The 25,828-nt window shown below is 36.0% G+C and overlaps 1 protein-coding gene and 1 pseudogene across 5 annotated transcripts in view; both read right to left on the bottom strand.

Moving 5' to 3' along the window:
- Positions 1 to 25,828, bottom strand: part of EDC3 (enhancer of mRNA decapping 3) — a 73,715-nt gene that overhangs the window by 39,373 nt on the left and 8,514 nt on the right. For 4 of the 5 annotated variants that reach the window (XM_073212192.1, XM_073212188.1, XM_073212190.1 and 1 more), the window contains exons 2-3: positions 15,069 to 15,250; positions 12,048 to 12,367 (exon numbers count right to left, since the gene is read on the bottom strand). In XM_073212192.1, coding sequence (XP_073068293.1) covers positions 12,048 to 12,367; positions 15,069 to 15,232 — 484 coding nt within the window. In that variant the 5' untranslated portion in view covers positions 15,233 to 15,250. Of the gene's footprint in view, positions 1 to 12,047; positions 12,368 to 15,068; positions 15,251 to 16,005; positions 16,064 to 25,828 lie in introns of all 5 variants that reach the window. The other variant, XM_073212189.1, reaches the window with a different exon arrangement.
- On the bottom strand, positions 4,789 to 12,038 carry LOC140843208 (tetratricopeptide repeat protein 9C pseudogene; annotated as a pseudogene).

Genomic DNA, 25,828 nt, shown 5'->3' on the forward strand with positions numbered 1-25,828 from the left:
GGCTTATTTCACTGAGCATAATACCCTCCAGCTCCATCCATGTTATTGCAAATGGTAGGATTTCTTTCTTATGGCTGAATAGTATTCCATTGTGTATATGTACCACATCTTCTTTATCCATTCATCTACTGATGGACACTTAGGTGGCTTCCATATCTTGGCTATTGTAAATAGTGCTGTGATAAACATAGGGCTGCATATGTCTTTTTAAAATCTGAGAACTTGTATTCTTTGGGTAAATTCCTAGGAGTGGAATTCCTGGGTCAAATTGTATTTCCTATACTTAGTTTTTTGAGGAACCTCCATACTGCTTTCCACAATGGTGGAACTAGTTTACATGCCCACCAGCAGTGTAGGAGGGTTCCTCTTTCTCTGTATCCTCACCAGCATTTGTTCCTAGTTTTTTCTATGCTGGCCATCCTAACTGGTGTGAGGTGATATCTCATTGTGGTTTTAATTTGCATTTCCCTATTTAGCAATGTGGAGCATCTTTTCATGTGCCTGTTGGCCATCTGAATTTCTTCTTTGGGGAAGTGTCTGTTCATATTCTCTGCCCATTTTTTAATAGGGTTATTTGCTTTTTGGGTGTTGAGGCATGTGAGTTCTTCATATGTTTTGGATATTAATCCCTTGCTGGATATGTCGCTTACAAATATATTCTCCCATACTGTAGGATGCCTTTTTGGTCTGCTGATGGTGTCCTTTGCTGTACAGAAACTTTTTAGTTTTATGTAGTCCCATTTTTGCCTTTGTTTTCCTTACCCGAGATGAGTTCAGGAAAACGTTGCATGTTTACATTCAAGAGATTTTTGCCTACATTGTCCTCTAAGAGTTTTATGGTTTCATGACTTACATTCATATCTTTGATCCCTTTCAAGTTTACTTCTGTATATGGGGTTAAACAATAATCCAGTTTCATTCTCTTGCATGTAGCTGTCCAGTTTTGCCAAAAGAAGTTGTTGAAGTGGCTGTCATTTCCCCCTTGTATGTCCATGGTTCCTTTATCATATATTAATTTCCCACATATGCTTGGGTTTGTATCTGGGCTCTCTGTTAGGTTCCATTGGTCTATGGGTCTGTTCTTGTGCCAGCAACAAATTTTCTTGATTACTGTGGCTTTGTAGTAGAGCTTGAAGTCAGGGAATATAATACCCCCTAGATTTATTCTTCCTTTTCCAGATTGCTTTGGCTATTTGGGGTCTTCTGTGGTTCCATATGAATTTTAGAACTATTTGCTCTAGTTTGTTGAAGAATGCTGTTGATATTTTGATAGGGATGACACTGAATCTGTAGATTACTTTGGGTAGGATAGCCATTTTGACAATATTAATTTTTCCTATCCATTAGCACGGGATGTGTTTCCATTTACTGGTACCTTCTTTAATTTCTCTTATAAGTGTCTTGTAGTTTTCAGGGTATAGGTCTTTCACTTCCTTCATTAGGTTTATTCCTAAGTATTTTACTCTTTTTGATACAATTGTGAATGGAATTGTTTTCCTGATTTCTCTTTTTGCTAGTTCATCATTAGTGTATAGGAATGCAACAGATTTCTGTGTATTAATTTTGCATCCTGCAACTTTGCTGAATTCAGATATTAGATCTAGTAGTTTGGAGTGGATTCTTTAGGGTTTTTTATGTACAATATCATGTCATTATCTAATCATTTTTAATTCATAAAGTTAAAGACCTTTTTAAACTATAACACAAAGATACAGAGAAACAGCTTATAGCTTCAATTCTAAAATCTCAGACATGCATCAAAAGTAAACACAGATACAAACACTAGTGCAGATATTAAAGAGCTGATCTTTCTCCCAGTGGGGATGAAAATCTTAATTGATTTGAGCTCAAAGTAGACAAATAAGAAAGACTAAAAAAGACTAACAAACCAGATTCTCTGTTGTCTCTTACACAACAGAGATTAGACATCTAGAAAGAACAATCCCTTTACAGAGATCAAGTGTTCAAATCACAAAACCAAACTTCTAGTCACTGCTGATACCAGTGGGCAACAGCTTAGCTATAAAGAAACTGAAAACAAAGCAAAAAACAACATTATTAGAGGTGGAAAATACTTAAAAAATTAAATCAAGTTCTTCTTGTCCTTCTAATCCTTTTTAATTTGTAAAGTTAAAGGCCTTTCTGAACTGGATTCACTCTGGAGAGTCAAAAACAAGATGCATCTGGGTTTGATCTGCTCATGAAGTGTATCACTATTCTTTGTTTTTGTTTTATACCACTTTGTTGAGGTATAGTTTTCAAAAACCTGCATGTTTAAATGTACATAATTTGATGAGTTTGGACATATGCATACACCTGTGATGCCATCACCACAATCAAGATAATAAACATATCTACCACCTCCCAGTCGCCCCCAAAAGCCAATGACTCGCATTCTATTCTAATCAAATACTGATTTTTAATAAGCAAAGATACTTTGAACTACTGAACCATATTTTGAACCAGTAAAATAGATCACATTTATTTAATCCTTTTTAATTTGTACTTTTATGTCTCTACCTAATGTATATAATATATAAGTATAGAAGAAGTCAGTAAGTTGGTAAGCTAATCAAGAGTTCTTACCAATGTCATAAAAAATGTTTAGTTTTGAAGAAGGAGGTACAAGAACCCTAATGAAATAGTATCAATACTATGAGTCAAATGGTTCGTGATCATTTTATGAAACTACTTAGGCAAAAGCTTAATTCCATCAAGCTGACTACAGCTTATTTGGAAGGAAGGGATGGTCTACATGAGTCTCTTCAGTTCAGTCAACTGCATTTATAATCACACCACTGCTCTCCGAATCCAAAATACCATTTCATTCATGAGAGTATCTAATCAGCATTTTCGGTATTCATTCATTCAAAAAACTTTTATTAAGCATCTGCTATCTACTGGGATCTGTACTAGGTACTGGGGAATCAGCAGTGAGCACTATCAATATAACCCCACTCCTACACTTACCCCTATAACTATCATTCCAAATCATTCCTGAAGACTCAATGATCAAGTTACCTGCATTTTCCACTATGGCACTTCCAAAAGGCCCTTGCAATAGGTAAGCAATTTTAATTTTTTTTCTCTGTTAGCAGACTCCGCTGTTGCCTATCCAACATCCAGATTCCCTTAACTTCAGAACAAACCCTTTGTTTTTGTTCAGATAGATAACTTCCTCTCAGGTAATGACACTGATTAATTTCTATTAGTCATGGTGGTGCTCATGCCAACAACTGATTTAAGCATGAGCATCTGACACAATACTGGCCAAGAAGACATGATGTGGCAAGGGTCAGGGGGAGGAAGATCTTGCAGCAGTTTCTGATAAAGGTTTCCTCACTCCTGAAGCACTTCCAGTTCTCAATCAGGGGCAATTCTGACAATGTCTATAGAGACATTTTTGGTTGTCACATTGGTGGTAGTTAGGCAGTGCGACTGGCACCTGGTACGTAGAGTCCAGGGAGGCTCTCAGCATTCTACAGCACATAGGGAAGTCTCCCACAACAGCAAACTGAACTGACCCAAAATATTAAGAGTACTGAGGTTGAGAAACCCTTTTAAGATGATCTGCTGGAAGAGACCATGTCTTATCTCCCTCAAAAGAATGGTAAATCTTCAGATGGAGCACAGAGCTTCTGAACTTCAGAGCAATTATCAAAATAATTATGTAATACAAATTTCAGTCCATGTGATTGGTATTTTCAATATCAGGACATTATATAATCAATAGATATTTAAAATAAAAGTAAGAGTTAATAACAGTTTTCTTCAACACAGATTAAGTATACATGAGGTTTTTTAAACAGGATCAGACCCCCTGCTAGGGAGTGTCTTTTAGAAAACATTTTTCAGCTGCTAGAAATTTTGAAACAGATGAAATGTTCGGTGACCCGGCAGTCAGCAGTGAGTGAGAAACACCCCATCATGAAGGCTAGAAGGTCCCACATAACACAAAGCATTATCTGACTGCACATTCTCAGACTGACAACAGAACAAGGACACTATCCACTGTAGATTTGCTAAGTGAGAATAGGTACCTCATGGTCAAGTCTTGTGTCATTCATTCTGATAAGCACCTCATCCATTCTCAAGAAAAACTTTACCAATACCACTAAAGTAATTGTTCTCCTAGAGTAGGCAACTTTTGTCTTTTTACTACCTTTATATCCCTCTTTTTGATCAACCTATATCATAGCTTCTATATCACTATCAAACTTTATATCAGACCCACATATAACAGCCAGAAAATACAGTTTCCAGGGTGTCAGCCTTTCATTTTGATTCATTAACAGCCATCTATGGTGATTCTGATTAAGGTATTCTGCATCACAGAGAAGCAGTGTTCTATTAAAAATTTTAAAAAAGACTCTCTTGAAAGTTATCTGCACTTGAGGTTAAGCTAGACTAGTCATCAATAAGTTTTTACCTGATTTATGATTATCAAGTAAATTTCATATAATCCATTTATGCCTCTTTACTTAAAAATTACTATACATCATTTTCCTACCAATCTATAACTCCTCATCCAAATTCTTAATACCTCACCTTTCATGATTAACTATACTTGTCTCTAATAGCTTTCAAAAGTTTTAACCCACCACAGAATATATATACTTTTGCACAGCATGTTTCTTGAGTGACTTTTTACTTTCATAATGTAGAATAAATGTTCCATCTAAAACCACCTGGTACAATGTTGTACATTCTATGATTTTTCAACAAATATTAGCACCTAATTATACGTCTCAATAAAAATCTGCAACAAATTTAAAAAAAAAAAAAAAAATGGTAAATCTGACAAAGATACAAGGAACTGTTAGAGCCAAACTATCAATTTGAAGATGAAGCTACACACAAAGGACAGCTTCTAAGAAATAGGGCTAAAGCCCTGACTGTTCTCTATCTGGAAATGTCCAACCTCTGGACTGACATAATTTCTTTATTATTTGAGCCACTGAGCAGGGTTTTCTATTAGAGCAACATCATCTTAACAGATGTAATATACCTAGTACTTCACCATTTTCCAGGAGCTTTTCACAATGATTACTTCATTAATTATTGTAACACTCTAAGGTATTTTAAGGAATTAGAAAGGTGTGAAAATACTTTTAAGATTACTGTCAATAGTCATTTATTAGCTGAGAGTAAAGGAAAGAAATATATGAAAGACTCCACCCTGAAGAACCCATGTGCCTGGCACTGTCTTAGGCTTTGATGTATACATTATCTCAGTTCATCTCCAAAACAACCTGATTAAAATTATCATTCTACAAATGAGGAAACTAAAGGCGCTCCAAATTTACATAGCTAATAAATGTCTGATTAGAATTTGAACTTTGATCTACCAGATTCCAAATTCCACACTATTCCCACATATAAAAAAACAGAAACAAGAGTAGGAAAACCATGTAACTCTCACAGGCAAAGGCAGTTATAAGAACTAACAGTTAAAAGAACCCGAAAACATGCTGCCCTTGTCTAGCTCGAATTAATACTTAGTCTACAGGCACACACCTGATCATCTACATTTGCACTAAACTATGTTTTCTACCTTTATCTTACATCTACCTACCACTTCAGCATTTTATTAAAAATAATAATAATAAGGGAGAAATGTGGGATTCACATATAAATCAAGTATAAAAATCAAACAAATATTCATATTTGACCTGACTGTTTATAGTTCACAATGCATGATCAAAATCGAAAGTTTCTGTGATGACTGCCCTTGCACTGTTCACTATGTAAGAACTTGTTCGTTATGCTTCAGAAGATTGGAGACTGTTGAGAATTAGGCTTGGGGTTGATTAATGATTGTGCATTGAGTCCCCTATACAGAATTTTATTGTTGTTAACAACCATTTGATCAATAAATACGAGAGATGTCCTCTCAAAAAAAAAAAAAAGAACCTGAAAACAAGGAATTCAAAAGCAACAGGTAACATGTATTCCTTTTTAAAAAATAACTTAACAAATTCTCATAGTAAACAATGCATAAGATATATATAAAATTGCAAATACTTAACTTTTTGACATAGGTTCCTTTTAGTAAAAAAATGCATCCATCTTATAAAGTTCTATACCCTCCATTCTGGCTTAGGAGCTCCTTCCTGTTTTGTAAAGATTTCTCCAAGTATCTTATTTTTTATAGGATTTTATATATATATCATACAATATTGATATACAGCACAGCTACTGATGAACTTTTAAACTATTTCTCATTTTTAATGTTATAGACTCAGCCCAAACAGTCTTTGATTACTCCAGCTGAAAAATAAATTCCATCTGATCACCTGCAGCAGTGTGGGTACCATCCATCTAGCACTTACCCTCTACTAGGTGCTTTGTTCTGTAATTATTTAAACATTTTTAAATATTTTATTTTTTTCTCATTGATGTAGAAGATAGCTTATTGTAACATCAAGTCATCAGAAAAAAAAAGAAAGAAAGCGAAACCAGCCCCAAACAAAAAAACATGCAACCGTGACATAATTTGTCAACAAACTAGGCTTAGAAATTTAAGAAGCTTGGAAGAAGAATAAAATATTCTACTTGTGTTAGTTCTGTCCTTGGACTTAGATTATTTGGTAGAGAATCTTTTTGTTGTAAGCTGATGGTTTTACTATTTAAGGGTACAGGGAGGGAGGGAGATACAAAGAGGAGCCTAGCTCACTGGGTGAGGGGGGGTGTTACATAAAGGAAGAATAATTCATTTACACTTGGCAGGACTAAGGTTTTTCTCCTAAAATTTGTGGTTATAGGATGGCTAATGACATAGGGCTCCTCACTTCCACTCACAAAGGCAAAGGCAGTGCCAAATGGTCTCATCTACTCTGTAGAATTCATGCATTGTGGACACTGTTCACAATGAGTCTGCAGAAAGACAAAGGTTGATGTACGGAGCCATGACCACACCAGATCTGCAGCCTGCACCTGTGCCCAACAAGCTTCAAGAAAGTTACATGAGGTACTTCAAAGGCACTAAGGAAGGAGAGCCCTTCCTCATTATTTCCATTCTTTGTAAGGAACTGAGCTCTTGCAAAATACAAGGTGACAGGGAAAGAATAGATTTATGCTTTTATCCTGCTCTTACAGTAATGTTTCTATAAGACTTGGTAATTTGTTTTTCCTGTTTTTTAGAGAAATGAGCATACTATAGATATGCACCTACTAAAAATTTAAATGTTTCCTTGGGTGTTTTTTTGGCATGAGGGCTGAAAAGTTATTACATAGCTACTTAAATGCTTGACTCTAGATGTTTTAAGATAGAAGCATTTAATGAAAAATAAATAAGTATATTATATTAATGATCTGAGTAACAGAAATTACCAAAGAAATAATAGGAACCAGGTAGTTTTGTAGGGGAAAAATAATCTGATTGTACATAGAATATTAAGAAAAAAATATGGAATTAATCAAAAACAGTTAATTTCAAATCTTCCATTTAAGCCATGTAGGCCAATTTATAATCATCTAGTTTCACAAAAACATATGTATTTCTCTGTTTGGAGCCTGTATGACTTTGGCTTCGGGTGTCCGAGGAAACAAAGGAAGAGACTCCTTTCTGCCTCCCGTATTATTTCACCCTCTGCTAGCCTTTGCTGTATATGAATACATCTAACAATATCCACCACTAAAATCTATGCCACAGATATGATTGGTCCCACCCATAGCTGATGAATGTTTTCTGGTTTTATTTCTCAAGGCAAATGTCCCCCGAGACACCATGTATTAAAGGCTATACAAATACACAGATGGATAGGCAAAATGAGACACCGAGTGTGTGAGTAGTAAAGTCTGTGCGGAACTAGAAACAGAAATCCACTTGGGTCAGAGGTGTGGGGTTAGTTTCTCTTGCTGAGGCTCAGGTTTTTCCCCTCAATGGGTCTTTAATGGTTCACCTAAGTTCAGGGGGAGGAGCATCGTTCTTCCTGTTAACCAAACATGTCCAGGTACAGCTGCTGCTCTTTCGATGGTAGCTACTGAGTTCCTCCTGTGTTAGTTGGAGGTACGGCCAGACACTGGCGTCTTCTGGCTGCCTATGGACAGCAGCCAGGAGGTAGTGCCAGGCCTGGTCATAGTCCTGCAGATGGAAAAAGGCCACTCCAGCCCTATACAAGGCCTTGGCATTACCAGGTTGTCATTCCAGGACTTTCTGACTGTGCTCTTTCACTCATTCATAGTTGACTGGCTCCATCTGAAGGAGACAGGCAGCCAGATCGTTGTAGCAGTCTGTCTGGGCCATGCAGTGTGTTTTCTTGTTCAGCTGTGAGGGCTGGGCCCTGAGGTCCTAGATTAGGTATCGGGGAGGGCAGACTTGGATGCAGACCCCGCAGCTGAAGCAGAGCCCGATGGTACCTACTCACAGCATCTCGGTACTTCCCTTCCCGGTAACGCTTGTACCTTTTCTCCTTGTACAGCTGAGCCTCCTACAGGTGCTTCTCCATAACTCTGTAGCCAAGTGCTTATAGCCCCTTCTTCTCTCTGCAGTATTCTTCAATCTGTGGAATTGTGGGAAACTAATCAAGAAGATCAGTTATTGGCTTTCTTATGCTAATTCCTCCAGGAGCTTGTAAGCCAACAGAAGGCAGAAGCATGCCATTCAGACCTGTCACCCTACACTATGCCTGGTCTACTGTAAGCATATAAATCTCTGCTGAATCGAGAAATAAAACAGCCATATCAAAAGACAAACCAAAACACACAAACAGCAAAAGTTGAGTCGGAAGAGGTTATAAAAGAAAAGGCAATTTGAGATTAACTATGAGAAAGGGAACAATCAAAAAGTACGCCGAGCATATTGCGCGACTGAAAAGGACAGGAAGAGCGAGTCAGCCATCATACAAGGAGGGGTACGAGGCGACACCTTCAGAGGGAAGTGGCTCGGTCATGTCCGGTACGGAACGGCAATGCGCTATCCCAGACCTATCACAGTAACAGACGAAGACAAGCAATCAATCAATAGGAGAGCAGACAGGGTGAAGTAAAAGCAGCCAAATGCGAAAACATTTTCAGTTTAACCATAGGACTCTACAAACATCACTTGTAACCAAACCCAGAGTTATGTCTTTAAAAGATACCAGGAATTTCCTCATGTTCCCTCTAAATACAGATCTTCCGTTCATTCATTTGACAAACATACAAGGTCCACCTATGTTCCAAATGTTGTCAGAAAAGCACAGAGTGAAAAAAATTTTGAAGAGGAAATACTGACATCACAGGGTCAGCAAGAAAAAGATGAGAGACTATTTAAAAAATAGAAAAGCAGGCTAACATACTCAGTTGTTTCTTACTCGTCCCCTTCCTCATACTTCAATACAAATATTGGGAAGTCCTGGGTGAATAAGCTATCTCAATACTTGGCTTACTCAGCCCAAAGGACCTGCCTCTGTATTAAACCTGCCTTTGGCCACTGGAAGAGAAAAGCACTTCCCTTGGAAAAGGTAAACAGTGCCCCTGGATTTCTTTACCTTTCAATTTACAGGGGCCAAGTATGTGTTAAGACTAGAGGTTGGCCGCCTTCCTGTGCCATTTTGCTGCCAGCCTTTGGCACAGAAGCTGTTTGGCCAGGATAAATTATAACAAACCCATTGTTGTGTAACGCTCAGTGCCACTTATTTATTGGGTTTTGTCACACACATATTGTATAAAGGAGAACTTTGTCCTGCACTTGGCATGCTAAAGAGCACCTGAAGGTCAAACTACAAATGTTTTAATGCCAGACTCAACAAGCCTCGTGAGGAGGTGCCTAAGAGAATCTGGGACCTTTTTTCCAACTCCAAAATTTTAGGTTCTAGTAATTAGTCAACTTCTTGGGCTCCGAAAGCAGCACCAGGGTCTTTAAGTCTGTTGGATATATGAAACACACCCAAAGAGGGTAAGGAGTCACAGTACAATCATGAAAACTTGCCAAAAAATAGCTTTCTGACCTCAGATGGTAGGATCACTGCTACACTGAACAGACCTATATCCTTAAAAGGCCTCAAGTGGTTTCTCTCTGCTCTCTGGGAACTCTGGTGTGTCCCCTCTGCTCCCCAGTAATGATGTTCCATTTATCTACTTGACAAGTATTCTGAGTGGTCAGTTCAATGACCAAGGTGACAGAAACTACTCTTTATAACACGCTCCCTCCAGCCCAAAGGAAGAGATTAAAATTGCTTGTGCGAAATTTCTCATCAATATTGGATGAGGTAAACAGAACCAAAAAATCCTTCCACAGCTCATTACCAACCTTGAAAGAACACTTAAAAGCCAGAATTTAAGAGATTATATTCCTACAGCTTTACAAATCTACTAGCTTCAACATCAAGAAAATTCTATTTATAGACCTCTAATGAGAAAAATGCTCCATTTTGTCATTCATGAATGAAATAGAAAACTAATCTATCTCCTTGGAATATCTGTCAGTACCTGGCAGACCTTTCTATTCAGCTTACAGAGTTCACTGAACAGAGAAATAAATGAACTCTACCTTCTTTCACAAACCAATCCTCATCTCATCATCAAATGCCCAGGTCACAGACATTCTGGAAGAGAAATCTGACACACAGGTGATCAGCCAGGTGATCAAGGTCAACATCAAAGTCATAAACCATGTTCACTGTATATACCCTTGATGTGATATGATGAAAATGACACTTTATCTCTGTGGTCTTCATCCCCAAAACACATGACCCAAAACATCCAATACCAATTGAGGGATATTATACAATATATCTGACCATAACTGATCAAAACTGTCTAGGTCATCAGAAAAAAAGGAAGTGTTTAAAACCTCAGAGCCAAGAGGAGACATGACTACTAAGTGTAATGTGAGAGTCTGTAACAAGGACATTAGGTAAGAACAAAGACAATCTAAATAAAATACAGACTTTAGTTGATGATGTATCAATGTAGGTTCAGTAATTGTACAAATGTACAATAGTAACGTAAGATGTTTATAATGGGGGAGAATATGTAAGAAAAAATATTTTTTTTGCTTAAAATTGCTTATGTACCTCCTAGTACATGACAGATAATACACTGCTTGAATATTTGAACTTTTAACAAACAAGTCAATATTTCTGGTAAGGAAAAAAGGTTTATTTTGTAAAAGAAGAATAAAGCAACTTAAGTAGAGAAGGTTAAAGCAGAAATGGAAAGAGTCATTTTCTATCCAAGCATTCTACAGTTTTTCAAAGGATGCAGAAGAAGTAACAATTTAATTTCAGTCTCAGGTTTTCAGTCATTGTGAGTTCAGATAGTTACTTAAGAAGGGAAGTGCCTGGAAATACATTTTTTTAACTTCAAAACTTCAATAGTTTATTCATGGAATCAGGCATTTTCAAAATTAAAAATATCGGTCCCCAACACAGGTGCCATATAGATTCTAGTGAATGTGTTAAAATTCATTGTTACAACATTATTTTAGTGAGTATGTTAAAGAGCATACCAGATTCTGGTGAATTAACTATGGTTCTACAATGAGCAAATGGCATTTAACAATTTGTCAGTACCAAACAAAACTGAACATCAATACACACCAGTGCATGCTCTCCTTGATGTACCAGTAGGGACAGTGAATACAGCAAATAAAACACCGTCAGTCTGTCAGAAACCATAAGATCACAGAGACGTCTATGCCAGTCTCTTCCTCCCCTTTAACCGAGGATGGGAGCCAAATCACAGGAAGAAGTTATTCAAGAATCCCCGGGAATAGCCCAAGTGCAGGTTCAACTCAGACGTCATCACCACCATCAGTGATCCCATTCAGGACAACATCACTTTTGTCTGTGTGATCTCTAGGCAGGTCACTGACTGTTCCTGAAGGAAGGGGAAGTGGTGGGAGAGGGCGGGGAGTTGGCAGGAGTCTCTAGCAGTTCATTTCCTCTCCCTTCGTATCTTAAGGGAAGAGCCCTGGAAAAAGACCCAGGACGTATTTCTGTGAAGGTCTGCCAGTATCCTTTTTTAAGGATAATAAAGGACTTGTTTAAAGAACAGGAGAGATTAGAATTATAGTCCTGAAACATCAAGTTAAGAAGAAATATTAACTTGATCCAACTTACAAGAGTTGTGCCGCCGACGGAAACTTTTGGACTGACTCAAGGAGTCCATGTGCCTGTCCACATAGCTCTTCGAGCACTGTTGCTGCTGTGGGGAGACGGCCACCTCCTGGCTCTTCACATCTGTTCTCTTAGGGATATTCTGAGGGGCACTGCTGGAAGAGGCTGGCTTCTTGACCAACTTTCCCATGCCATTCTGATTGATACCCACTTGGTACCCAACACCAGAAGGGCCTAATTCTGTCTGATGAAGGTCTCCAAAATGTTGGTTTTCTCCAGGACCTGGTATCTCCAGAATTTTTAATTCTGTAATGTCACCTGCCCTGAAATACACAAAAGAGTCCAAGTCTCAAAACTACAGTAATGTAACAGCAATGACACTGGGATCAACAGCAATCAGCTATACCTTATAGGACTGCATTTCTTTTTTCTTTTATCCTTTTTTTAAATTGAATTATAGTCGACACACAATATTGTATTTGTTTTAGGAGTGCAACATAGTGATCCAAAATTTACATACATTACAAAATGATCGCCATAATGTCTAGTTACTATACAAAGTTATTACAATATAATTGACTATATTCCCTATGCTGTGCTTTATATCCCTGTGACTTGTTTTTTATAACTGGAAGTCTGTACCTCTTAATTGTAGGGCTGCATTTCAATGAATTATCAGAGGCAAAAACGAGAAAAGGTGGTAAAGCACTTAAAGACCAGGCTCAGCCACCAACATTCAACTGACACAGCGCTGGCCTTTAAACAGGCCTCCGCCAATTACAAAACTATAGTTAGCATCTTATATTTCCAGAATGCTTAATGGCTCTTTTCAATTACTCACTCCCTTCCTCATTCATTGGGCATATGTTTAGTACTCACTATGTGGTAAGCCCTGTGTAAGGAATAGCATAGGTAGAGATGAAAAGCAACACATGTCCACAAAGAACTCACAGTCTGGTCAGAGAGAAAAATACACTAATCAAAAGTGTTAAATACTATGACAGAAGTATGCACAGGGCACAAGAGAGCCCAAAAGCAAAATACGTAAGTTAGTTTGGCAGAGATGGATAAAACACTTAGGCTACGCCTGGGTGAGAAAAATAAGAGCTAGAAAACTAAGAGTTAGGCAAGCAGAATATAGCAAGGAAAGGGGCATCTTAGGCCAAGTCTGAAATTGAGAAAACATGGTGCATTTGAGGAACTGCAAATGTTATAGAGTCTCTAAAGGGAAAGATGCTTGTGAAAGGCCCTTAGGAAGTAAGGCTGTGGAGGTAATCGGAGGCCAGATGATAATCACATTAGATTTTTCTGGTGGCCATCAGGAGGCTGGAGAAACCAGAGGTAGGAGTGCCAGCCTGGAGATTAGGCAAGAAATAAGGGGATGAACAGGGCAGGTGACAACGCAAAGGGAGAGGGAGGATGGGACCAAGAGACGCTGAGAAGACACAGGATTTAGTGACTGAACAGGAGGATCAAAGAGAAAGAATTTCTTATGATTCCTAAGTTTGTAACTTAGGTGAAAGGTGTCATTAGTCACCAATTAAGGGAAGATCTTTGGAAGAAGAAATCTGCATGTAACATAATGAGTTCAGCTTTGAAAATCTTGAATTTAAGATATCTGTGGGATATCTGCTTGGAAATAACAAAGACAATTAAAATAAAGAGTCTGGAGCTCAGAGAATTGGTCTAAATTAGGGATTAGGGTCTCATTAATGTGAACCTAAGAAGGTACACGTGAGATTGTCTGAAGTGAATGCAGGCTGAGAAAAAAAATTAAAAATTTTGAGTAAAACCGATCTTAAAGTGAACAGAAGAAAAGGAACCTGAGAAAAAAACACACACAAAGGAATGAAAGAATATATAGAAGGAGGTGGCAAAGAAACTAAGAGAAGGGCATTTCAACCATTGGGGAACATCTGGCTAAGATTAGAATTGAGATACTGGGACTGAATTTGGCAACTAGGTCATCTGTAACCTTGGCAAGAACTAGTTTAGTAAGATGACAAAGTTAGAAATAAGACGACAGTAAGGTAAGGAGACACTACAAAATGAGGCCACAAAGGAAATGAAAGCAGACTTCTTTGCTCATACCAACTCCTATGGGTCCAAAGAGAAGGGAATTGACAGCACAATACCTAGCAGCAAAGGCAAGGGGTGTGTGGGCGTTGTTTTTACTATGTGGGAGGCGCCGGAATGTCAGAATACAAAGAGGAAAGAGACAGTATAAATAAAAGTTGAAGCTGAAGACACAAGAGAGATGGAGGAGGGTCTCAAAGGAGATAGAAAATACAGCATATAAAGCATACATGATATGCTTAGCCCTTGAACACAAAGGTTCTTTCTTCTACTGAGACTTCAGAGGAGGTCAGAAATAAGAATGGATACACCTAAAGAAAAGGTTATGTGCAGGTACTGTTCAGAAAGTCAAGGAAGCTCTTGCCCCACAGTCTCTTTTTTTTTAAACATAAGAAAGGGAGGTTTTCTGCCAATTTGGTGAAAAGAGGGCTCTGAAGACAACTGAACTTGAGATCTGATGGCAAACACTAAGAAAAATACATTCTTATAACTAAGGACTTTAGCTACTGGCTACAGTTGTGCTCCTGGAGATGAAGTGTAATTTAAATTGACAAAGAGAGATGTGTTTATACATGGGGGAAAATATCAATAAAGACCTTAGATGTAAGAAAGCACGAATAATAATGCAAAACTGAGAAAGAAAATCTGAAACCATAAAAGAAAACAAAGTTTATTCTGAATTTGACCCATTTAAATTATATAATATTGCATGCCTGACAGAGATAAGAAAAATGTTTTACAAATCCTGAATCATCAGCTGAAAGCTAATTACAACACAAAGTCTCTGCTGAAACAGCAGCTGGACTGTAAGATCTAATACTGCAAATTCACCCCTTACAAGACTCTTCTCACAAGCAGTCCTATGCAAGAGAATACTGGCAATCAGACCTAGGTTCAGGCTCCACAGACCATCAAACTGGATTTGAAACAATCACTCAGGATACTCACCTGAAGGTGACTTCTGGCACGAGGCACTTCACTCCATTGTGGAAAGGCCGGGTCAGAGAAATGGTCTGGCTAACCTGATCCACTGCTGACACTCTTCCTTGATAGACACCCAAGCTATCTCCACAGTTGATGGACACAATACTGCCCAGCCAATCTGTAGCCATGTTTCAGGTGTGAGGCCACTGTGGAGAGAAGGAACCTTGAGAAACAGACTAATCTTTAATAAATTCAGCAAATATTATGTCACACCCTTAATTTAAGTAACAAGGCATGAAAAGTAAACTTTTTTTCAGTAGGAGTATGCATATTAATGAAGTGATATCAATTTAATATAAAGATCTTATAATTACATCACATGTGCTGGATAAAGACAGTATTTACCTAGACTCAAATCAGACAAACCATAACATAACCTCTTTTTAGCCTATTATATTTTAATGTATCTGCCATCAGAATGCTTCCAGACAGAATATATTATGAAGAAATAATATATAAAAAATATATTGATAATGTTGGAGTAGCTCATAGCAGACTTGCCCCCTTGCTGATTATAATGATAAATGCTGGACACATTAAAAAAAAAAAGCTTACTGAAGGAATTACAGAACACCACACCTAACAACTACATAATATATATTCTTTTCAAGTCCACACGGAATGTTCATCGACATATGCTGGACCGTAAATAGTATCAATTCAACTCAAAGGACTGAAATTAGACAAGTATATTCTTTGTTGACACCAGAATAAATTTTAAGTTGATATTTAAAATACTCCCAAATATTTAGAAATTAAGCAACACATTCCTAAATAACCTATGGGTCAAAAAAGAAATCAAAAAGGAAGTAAGAAAATAGTTCAAACTCAATGATAATGAAACACAACTTAACATTTGTGGGATGCACTTAAAGGGAAATATACAGCTTTAAGTACTCACATTAGAAAAGAAGAAAGAAAGGTTTAAAACCAGTGACTGAAGCTTCCGTCTTAAGAAGCTAGGAAAAAAAGAGCAAATTATCCCAAAGTTACTAGAAAGGAAATAAAGGGTATAAATTAATGAAACAGTTAGAAAAATGAACAAAACCAAATGTTAGCTCTTTGAAAATATTAATAAAGTTGATGAATCCCTAACTAATCAAGAAAAAGATAAAACACGTATTGACCATATCACAAATGAACAAGGGGACATCAGAGGCATTAAAAAGATAATTTTATGCCTGTAAATTTGACAACTTAGATGAAATAGAGAAAATTCTCTGACAGACAAAAGTTAACCAAACATATACAAGAAGAAAAAGAAAATCTGTAAATAGCTTTATATAAATCTTAAAAACTGAATCTGTCAAAAGAATGAGAAGACAAGCCATACACTGGGAGAAAATTTTGCAAAAAACTTATCTGACAAAGGGCTGTCAGATATAACAGCTTTATCCGTAACAACAAATACTTGGAAGCAACAAAGATATCCTTCATGACTGAATGAATAAATAGACTGTAATACTTCCAGACAATGGAACGTTATACAGCGCTAAAAAGAAAAACAAGCTATGAAAAGACGTAGAGGAAACTTAAATGTTACTAAGTCAAAGAAGCCAATCTGAAAAGGCTACATACTGTATAATCCTAATCAAATGACCTTTTGGAGAAGGCAAAACTATGGAGACGGTAAAAAGATCAGCAGTTGCCAGGGATTGGGGACAGGACAAATAGAGCACAGGGCAATGAAACTATTCTGTATGATGATGGATACATTTGTCAAAACCCACAGAAAGCACAATATGAAGAGTGAAACCTAATATAAACTAAGGACTCTGGGTGACAATGACTTATTAGTGTATATTCATTAAATGTAATAAATAGTGACACTGTTGTGCAAGATGCTGATACTGGGGTAGGCTACTCATGTGTAGGGTCAGTGAGTATATGGGGACTCTACTTTGTGCTCAATTTTGCTATGACCCTAAAATTGCTCTAAAAGATGAAGAAAAATAATTGAATCTTTAAAACCTTTTCACAAAGAAAACTCCAGGCTTAGATGGCCTTACCGGTAAATTTTATCAAATATGTCCTTACAAAATAATGCCAATCTTATACAAACTTTCAGAAAACACAGAATGATACACTTCCCAACGCATTCACCAAGTCCTGCATACCCCTAATATGGAAAGCCTTACCAAAACACAACAACAACAACGTCCTGTACAGGTACAGACCAATTATCCTCAAAAAAAAAAATCAAATCCAGCAATACATTTTAAAAGGTACTGTATCATTATTTAGGTGTCTACTCCTAGAGTACAAGGTTAGTTTAATATTTTAGAAATCTGTAAATTCATTTTACCACAATAACAAAATAAATGAGAAAGTCATTTTTATCACACCAAATGGAGAAAAATTCTCCTGATACCAAAACCAAAGACAGTCTCAAAACAATCACCACCACCACCGAACAAAACTACAGAACCTCCCTCATGAGTTCAGAAATAAAATTCCTTCTCAAAATATCAGCCAACAGAATTCAACAACATACAAAAAGAATTATATCCCATAATTAAATGAGGTTTAATTCAAGGACACAATGCTAGTTCAGTACTAGAAAACCAACATAACCTATCATATTTATAGGCTAGAGAAGAAATATCACACAATCATAGCAACTGATGCAGAAAAGCATCTGACAAAATTCAATATCTACTGATAAAAACTCTCATAAGAGCAATTTTATCAATTTAATGAAGAACGTCTACCAAAAACCTACAGCTAATATCACACTTCACAGTAAAAGACTGAATGCTTTCCCAGGATCCGGAACAAGGCAAGGATGTCCACGCTCACCAATCTTATTCAACATAGCACTGGAAGTTCTTGCAATAAGGCAAGAAAAAGAAACAGATGGCACCCAGACTGGAAAGGGAAAAATCATACTGCCATCTGCAGATGACATGATTGTCCACAAAGTAAATCCCAAAGATCTACAAAACTAATAAGCGAGTTCAGCAAGATCGCAGATACAAGATACAAAAGTCCATCTTATTTTAATACACTAGCAATGATTTCATGGACACTGAAATTTCAAATGCAATACCACTTAAAATTGCTCAAAAAAATGAAATACTAGGTATAAATCTAACAAAACATGTACAGTATTTGTATGTTGAAAACTCTACAATGGTTATGAAAAAAATCAAAGACATAAATGGAGAGACATATGTTCATGGATTGAAAGGTTCAACACAGTAAGTATGTTGATTTTCCCCAAATTAGTATAAGGATTAATGCAATTTCTATCAAAATCCCAGTAATAATTTTTTGTTAATATAGATAACATTACTCTAAAATTTATGTGGAAAGGCAAAGGTACTAAAATAGTTAAATCAATTTTGACTAGAAAATGGGAGCAATCATTTACCCAATTTCCAGAATTATTATATAGGTACAGTAATTAAGACTATGTAGTACTGACAGGAGGACAGGCACATAAATCAATGGAATGGAACAGAAAACCCAGAAATAGACCCACACAAATATGCTGAACTGCTTTTTGACAAACTGCAAAAGTAATAATTCAATAGAGGTAACATTACTTTTACAACAAATGGTACTGGAGCAAATGGATATTCATCAGTAAAAAATGAAACTTGACCCAAGTCTCATAACTTACATCAACATTTACTCAATTGAAACCAATGTAACATTGTATATCAGCTATACTTCAATTTAAAAAATATCAAATAAATAAATAAATTTACTCAAAATGGATCATGGACTTAAATGTAAATAAATTTACTCAAAATGGATCACGGACTTAAATGTAAAATGCCAAACTGTAAAACTTTTAGGAAAAACGTTAAGAGAAACCTTTGGGACCTAGGGTAAAGCAAAGACTTCTTAGATTTGACACCAAAAGCATGATCCATAAAAAGAGAAACTAATCAATGGGATTTCTTGAAGAGTAAAAGCTTTGTTCTACAAAAAACCTTGTTAGAAGGATTAAAAAAGTTATAGTCTGGGAAAAAGTATTTGCAAATGTCATGTCTGACAAAGACAAAGGACCAGTACCTACAACATACAAAAAAACTCAAAAATAGTAAAAAAAAAAAAAAAAAAAAAAAAACAATAAAAATGGGCAAAAGACACAAAAAGACATTTCAACAAAGATACACAGATGGCAAGCAAGCATATGAAAAGATGTTCAACATCATTAACCATTATGGAAATGCAAATTAAAACCAGAATAAGGTATCACTAGAACACCCACTAGAATGGCTAAAATAAAAAAGTGACACCACAAAACCCTGGCAAGGATGTGGAAAATCTCAATACTCATACACTGTATGATGCAGCCACTCTGGAAAACAACATGGCAATGTATAAAAAGCTAACTTTAAAATGCAACTTCTACATGACCCAAAAACTGTCATTTATCCCAGAGATAGGAAGACTTAAGCCCACACAAAAACCTGTACATAAACATTTATATCAGCTTTACTCCTAATAGCCCCTAACTAGAAACAACCTAGATGTCCTTCAATGGATGAACAGTTAAAACTGTGCTACATCAAGAAACTGTGCTACATCTATACCATCAAGAAAAAGTGGAAAAAAAGAAAAAAGACCAACCCCAGAAGGGTACATTTTGTATGACTCCATTTGTGTAACATTTTTGAAATGACAAACTATAGAAATGGAGAAGAGATTAGTGGTTCCCAGGGGCTAGAGGAGTAGAGACAGGAGGGAAATAGGGATGACTATGAAAGGGCAATATGAGGGATCCTCATGGTAATAGAAAAATTCTGTATCTTGACCATGTCAATATATTGGTAGTGACAATGTACTACAGTTTTGCAAAATGTTACCAATGGGGAAAACTGTGTAGGGTATATGGAATCTCTCTGCATTATTTCTTACAAATGTATATGAATCTACAATGATCACAAGTAAAACATTTAATTTTAAAAAATCAATGTGTTCTACAACTTAACAAAATGAAGAAATCATGTATGAGTGTACCAATAAATGCACAAAGATAATCTGACAAAATTCAACACTGATTCAGGACTCAAAAGTTGGGGGTGGTGGTGGCATCTATGAAACAAGAACAGCTAACATATTAATGGTGACATAATGAATCCTTTTCCCCAAAGACTGGACAAGGCAAGGATGCCCACTCTCACCATTTCTACTTCTATTTTATTCTGTTCTTTTGTAGGTCCCACCCAATGAAATAAAACAATAAATAAAAGCATAAATATTAGAATAAAATTATGTTTATTTATAAACTTTATGATTGTGTATATAGAAACCCTAAGGAATATGCAAAAAAAAAGAAACCTACTAGAATTAATGAATTTAGCAAGGTTACGGATACAGGCTCAATAAAAATAACTGTATTCCTTGTAATAGCAAAAATCAACTGAAATTTTAAAATACTACTTATGATATTAAAAAACAAAACATTTAGGAATAAATGTAATAAAAAATGTGTAGGACCTCTACAATGAAAACTATGAAAGACTCCAGAGAAAAATTTAAAAAGATCTATATAAATGCAGAGAATGTACTACATTCCTGAGTTGAAGGGCTTAATGTCAATTTTCCCCAAGGTGATCTATGGATCAAATAAAATTATCAATAAAAATCTCAGCCAAACTTTTTGGAGAAACTGAAAAACTGGTTCTAAAATACATATGGAAATACAGAATACTTAGAATAACCAAAACAATCAAGAAAAAGAAAACAAAGTAAGATGTTTATACTACCTTATTTCAAGTTTACTATAAAGCCACAGAAATCACTGTGGTATTGGTGCAAAGACAGACAAATAGATCAATGGGACAGAACAAAGTCTAGAAACAGACCCACACACATATGGTCAACTTACTTCTGATCAAGGTACCAAGATACATCAATGGAGAGATCAAAGTGTTTTTCAATAAATGGTGCTTGAACAAGTGGACATACATAATAATAAACTTCTATTCTTATCCCATATCAAACACAAAAAATTAACTTGAAGCAAACTATCTAAACATAAGAACTAAAACTAAAGCTACTAGGGAAACAAAAAATAGAGTATTTTAGTGACTTTGGGATAGAGAAAGATTTCTTAGACAAAACACAAATAAGTACTAATCAGAAAAGAAAAAACATGATAAGAGTTCATCAGAATTTATAAGTTCTGCTCATCAAGTCACCATTAAAAAATACAAATTCTAAGAGGTGCAAAAAAAGATGTGATAAGGCAAGCTGGGAGGCAATGAGAGACCATTTGAGAGAAAATGGTAATAACTTACACTAGCTAGAATCAATGGAGATGGAAAGAAATTGATGGATTAAGACCAGTATAAGTGGTGGTTTGAATTCACTGATGATTTAATATGGTAGATAAAAGAAAGGGGAAAACAATTCCCGTTAATAAAACACGAATGGAACACACAATCCCACAGCCTTTATACATACACCACTGCACTGTGTAACAGGAACAGCTAGCACTTATTGCATACTATGTCTCAGGCACGAGCTATAACTCTAGGGCATTCTTTTACTTCAATCCATATGACAACCTTATGAGGTAGCTATTTTACTACCCCATTTTATAGATGGGGAATTTGCAACACAGATTACAATGGTTATTTTAAATATCTGTAACTGCATAAAGTCAGCTTCTTAGTACAACAGCATATTTCCTAATTTTGTGCACACTATTTCATTGGATTCATATATCAGAGTTTTCTTCTCAATGGACATTTAGTTAATTTCATTTTTCATAATTACAGTTAACACAGCAAGGATAAATTCATTTAGTGCTTGTCTTAAATTATTTTCTTAGGATAGGGCCTCAATCAGTTAAACGGTAAAATCACCTAGAGTTGATTACAATGTACCGGAGCAGAAAACTTCAAAAATTTATTGAGGTATAGTTGACATATTTAGTTTCAGATGGACCACACAGTGATTTAACGTTTCTATACATATGAATGCTCACCACCTAAGTGTAGTTATTGTCTGTCACCATACAAAGTTATTACACTATTATTGACTATATTCCCTATATTGTACTACAAAACATTTTTTTCCCAAACAAAATTTTAAAAAATTGTTTTTCAAACCAAATTGATCTCTGAATGGGTTTAGACAGTCATACATTTAAAATAATAATACTGTAATAAAATGCTTAGGAGGTATTCTATAACATCTACCTCCCATCCCAGAATCACTCCAATGAAGGCTACCTCTCAGGCAGCCAAGCACTTGAAGAATACTTCCAGATTTATGAAGGCAAAAAGATGTTTCTACCCTCTTCTAATACCATATCAAAAGAAGAGGGGGAAGAAAGGTAAGCCACCATCAAGGAGAAAATATTCATAATTGGTTTATCTGAAAAAGGACTTGCATCCAGAAAACGTAAGGAATGCTTATTAATCAGTAATAAAAAGGGAAGAACTCTTTTTTTAAAGCTGGCAAAAAAGGTATCCTGAGTGGCCAATAAACATATGAAAGGCTGTCAACCATTAACCTTTAATTAACAGGGAAAGGAAAACACAGTAAGATTACCCAAATGTCCATGATGGATGAATGGATAAACAAAATGTGGTATATACATACAATGAAATATTATTGTTTTAAAAAGGAAGCTCTGATGTATGTCACGATGTAAATGAACCTCAAAGACATTATACTTAGTGAAATAAACCAGCCACAAGAACAGCTCTTGTATGATTCCACTTATATGAGGTCCTAGAGTAGTTAAGAGACCACTTGTTACAAGAAACTAGTCTGTCACACAGAAAGTAGAATGGTGGTTGCCAGGTGCTGGAGGAGGAAGGATTGGGAAGTTACTGTTTAATGGGTACAGTTTCAGTTTGGGACAATGAAAGTTCTGGAAGCAGATGATGTTGATGGTTGCACAACAATGTGAGTATACCCAGTGCCAGGGAACTATAACCTCTTAGAAATGGTTAAAATTGTAAGTTTTATGTATGTTACAATAAAAAAAGCATCAAATTGTAAAAAAAAATTCCATAAGATACCATTTCACACCAACTACAATGGGTTAAAATGAAAAGTACTGGTAGATATTACCAAATGTGTATGATGACATGGAGCAAACCGAATTCCCTTATATTGCTGATAGTGTAAAACGATACAACCACTTTGAAAAGAGTTTGGCAGTGTCTTATAACATGAAACACACACCTGTGGCCCAAAATTTCATTCCTAGGGTTTACCCAAGAGAAATGAAAACACATATTCACCAAAAGATTTCTACACAAGTGTACATAGTAGCTTTATTTACAATAGCCAAAAACTAGAAACAAGGAGAAAAGATAAATTATGGTATCTTTTTAATGGAACACGACTTAACAAAACAACCTATGCTACAATACAGATTATTCTCAAAAATTGAGTGAAAGACATCACACAGCTGAATACATTTTATATGAGTCTGTAAGAATTTCTACAAGACACAAAACTATAGTGAAAAAAATCAGAAGTGACTGCCTCTAGGGTGGAGAACTGGTTGGAAAGGGGCACACGAGCTTCTGGTGTAATGGAAATATTCTGTATTTTTACTAATGCCATAGTTACAAGGATTTCCACATTTATCAAAACTCACTGAATTGTACACTTCCCAACTGCACATGACTGAACATAAACTATATCAATAAAAAAGGAGGTACAGTATATGTACCAAACATAGCCACTATGTAACACCACAATATTTAGCCATTCCTCCAAAATCAGAAGATTTCCTAGAAGTTTTCACAAAAGATAAGATGACAACTCACATACAAAACAGTTCTTACTAAGATGTCTATTATCCATCCCATAAATGTCCAAAAGAGAATTCTTGATTTCTCCAGTCCACACTCAACACCCCCAATTTGTTCCTTCCCAAGCCTTTCCCATCTCAATAAATGGCACCAAAATCCACCACGTTGTTAGGCCAAAAGAAAAGAAAAAAGAAAAAGGAAAAATCATTCTTGACTGCCCTTCATCCTGTACATTCAATCCATCAGCAAGTCTTGTTTTCTCCACCTGAAAAACATGTCCATTTCTCTGCATCTCCACTACCACGTCCTAGTCCAAACCACTGTCATGTCATTATTGCAGGAGTCTCCTAACTGGTCTCTCTGCTTCCACTCCTGCCCCTCCTTCAATTTTTTCTCTACACAGCAGCTAGAGCAAACTTTAAAATGTAAGTCAGTGCCACGATCCTGCTTAACAACAATACTTAAAATATATCAAGTTCCCTCCATGACTTTGTACCAGGTATTCTCAGAACTCTCTTTCCCCAACTCTATGAATAGCCAGTTCCATCTTGTCTTTCTGGTACTGACTAAGATGTTATCACCCCAAAGGCACCTTTCCTGGGTACCCAATCTGACATAGCTACTTCCCAACACTCTCCAACACCTCATCTGTTATGAGCTCAAAATCGATCACCACTAAGATGTAAGCTTCGTGTGGGCAAGGGACCTTGTCTGTGTCTTGTTCAGCTAAAAAAAGTGCCTAAAGTGGGAACTCAAATATTTATTCAATCAATGGATGAATTAGGTATAACAGATCTGACAGAAGTTAATCACTCAAAATCTAGAGTATCTAAATGTTTATATCTAGATGTCTTGGCTCTTTCTAGAAATGGTTCTAAAAAATACAATATCCTTTAAGCACATCTTATGTAAAATCTTATAAACAATATGAAATCTAACACTGTTCTACACACAAAAGGAAGTCAGGAAATAGCAGATGAGTATAAACATACAATGTTAAGTACAAAAAGGAATACTGGCTTATTGTTTTCCATAAAACATAAGAAATGTCAAGCTGTTTTCAAATATTAATTTCATAAATATATATCAAATTTTAAAAGTCTAAAAGAAGAAAACAGAAAAAAAAAAAGCACATAAAGGAACAAAAAGTACTCCTAAGGTAAAAAGACTATGTCGATATAGAAACCAGAAACGACAAACTCAGATAGTTCTCTAGTGATCTAACTAAGCAAGTATCAGAAAACTATACTGACAGATCAGAAACAATGTATTAGCAGGCTCATCCATTAGATTTTTTTGACATTTTATTACAGAAATTTTCAAACATACACAAATGTAGACAAACGAGCATAATGAAGACCCATGTACTCATCACGACTTGCAATAATTATCAGTACAGTCAACTCCTGAATAACATGGAGGTTAGGGGCACCTACTGCTATGCAGTTGAAAATGTGTGTGTAACTTCTGATGTCCCAAAAACTTACATACTAAGTATTTTGACCTTACCAATAAAATAAATATAAAATTAACACATATTGTATGTTACATATTATATACTGTATTCTTACAGTAAAGTAAGCTAGAGAAAAGAAAAATGTTTTCAAACTGACACAAAACTCTGAAACTTTTCCCAATATACATGTTGAAAAAATTCCACATAAAAGTGGACCCACAAAGTTCAAACCCTTGTTGTTAAAAGGTCAAGAATTTAAGAGATAAGGTGAATTTCCAATGCAACACAATCTCCACCACACAGAAAATGGTAAAAGGCACAAAATACACACACTTTAGGGCTTACTTCCCCCTTCATGATCAGCCTCTGTCTACTTAATGTTACAAAACTATGGATTTCCCTTCTTATCATTTATACTCCATCACAAGCCCACTGTGATGCTTATTTGAGAAAGATGCAGAATGAAAAGTTGTAATAAGAATTTTTAATCAGATGTGAAAAGACATTAACTTCTTCATTCAACATGAATC

This window comes from Manis javanica, chromosome 8 (genome assembly GCF_040802235.1).
Source record: "Manis javanica isolate MJ-LG chromosome 8, MJ_LKY, whole genome shotgun sequence".
In the NCBI taxonomy this organism is placed as follows: Eukaryota; Metazoa; Chordata; class Mammalia; order Pholidota; family Manidae; genus Manis; species Manis javanica.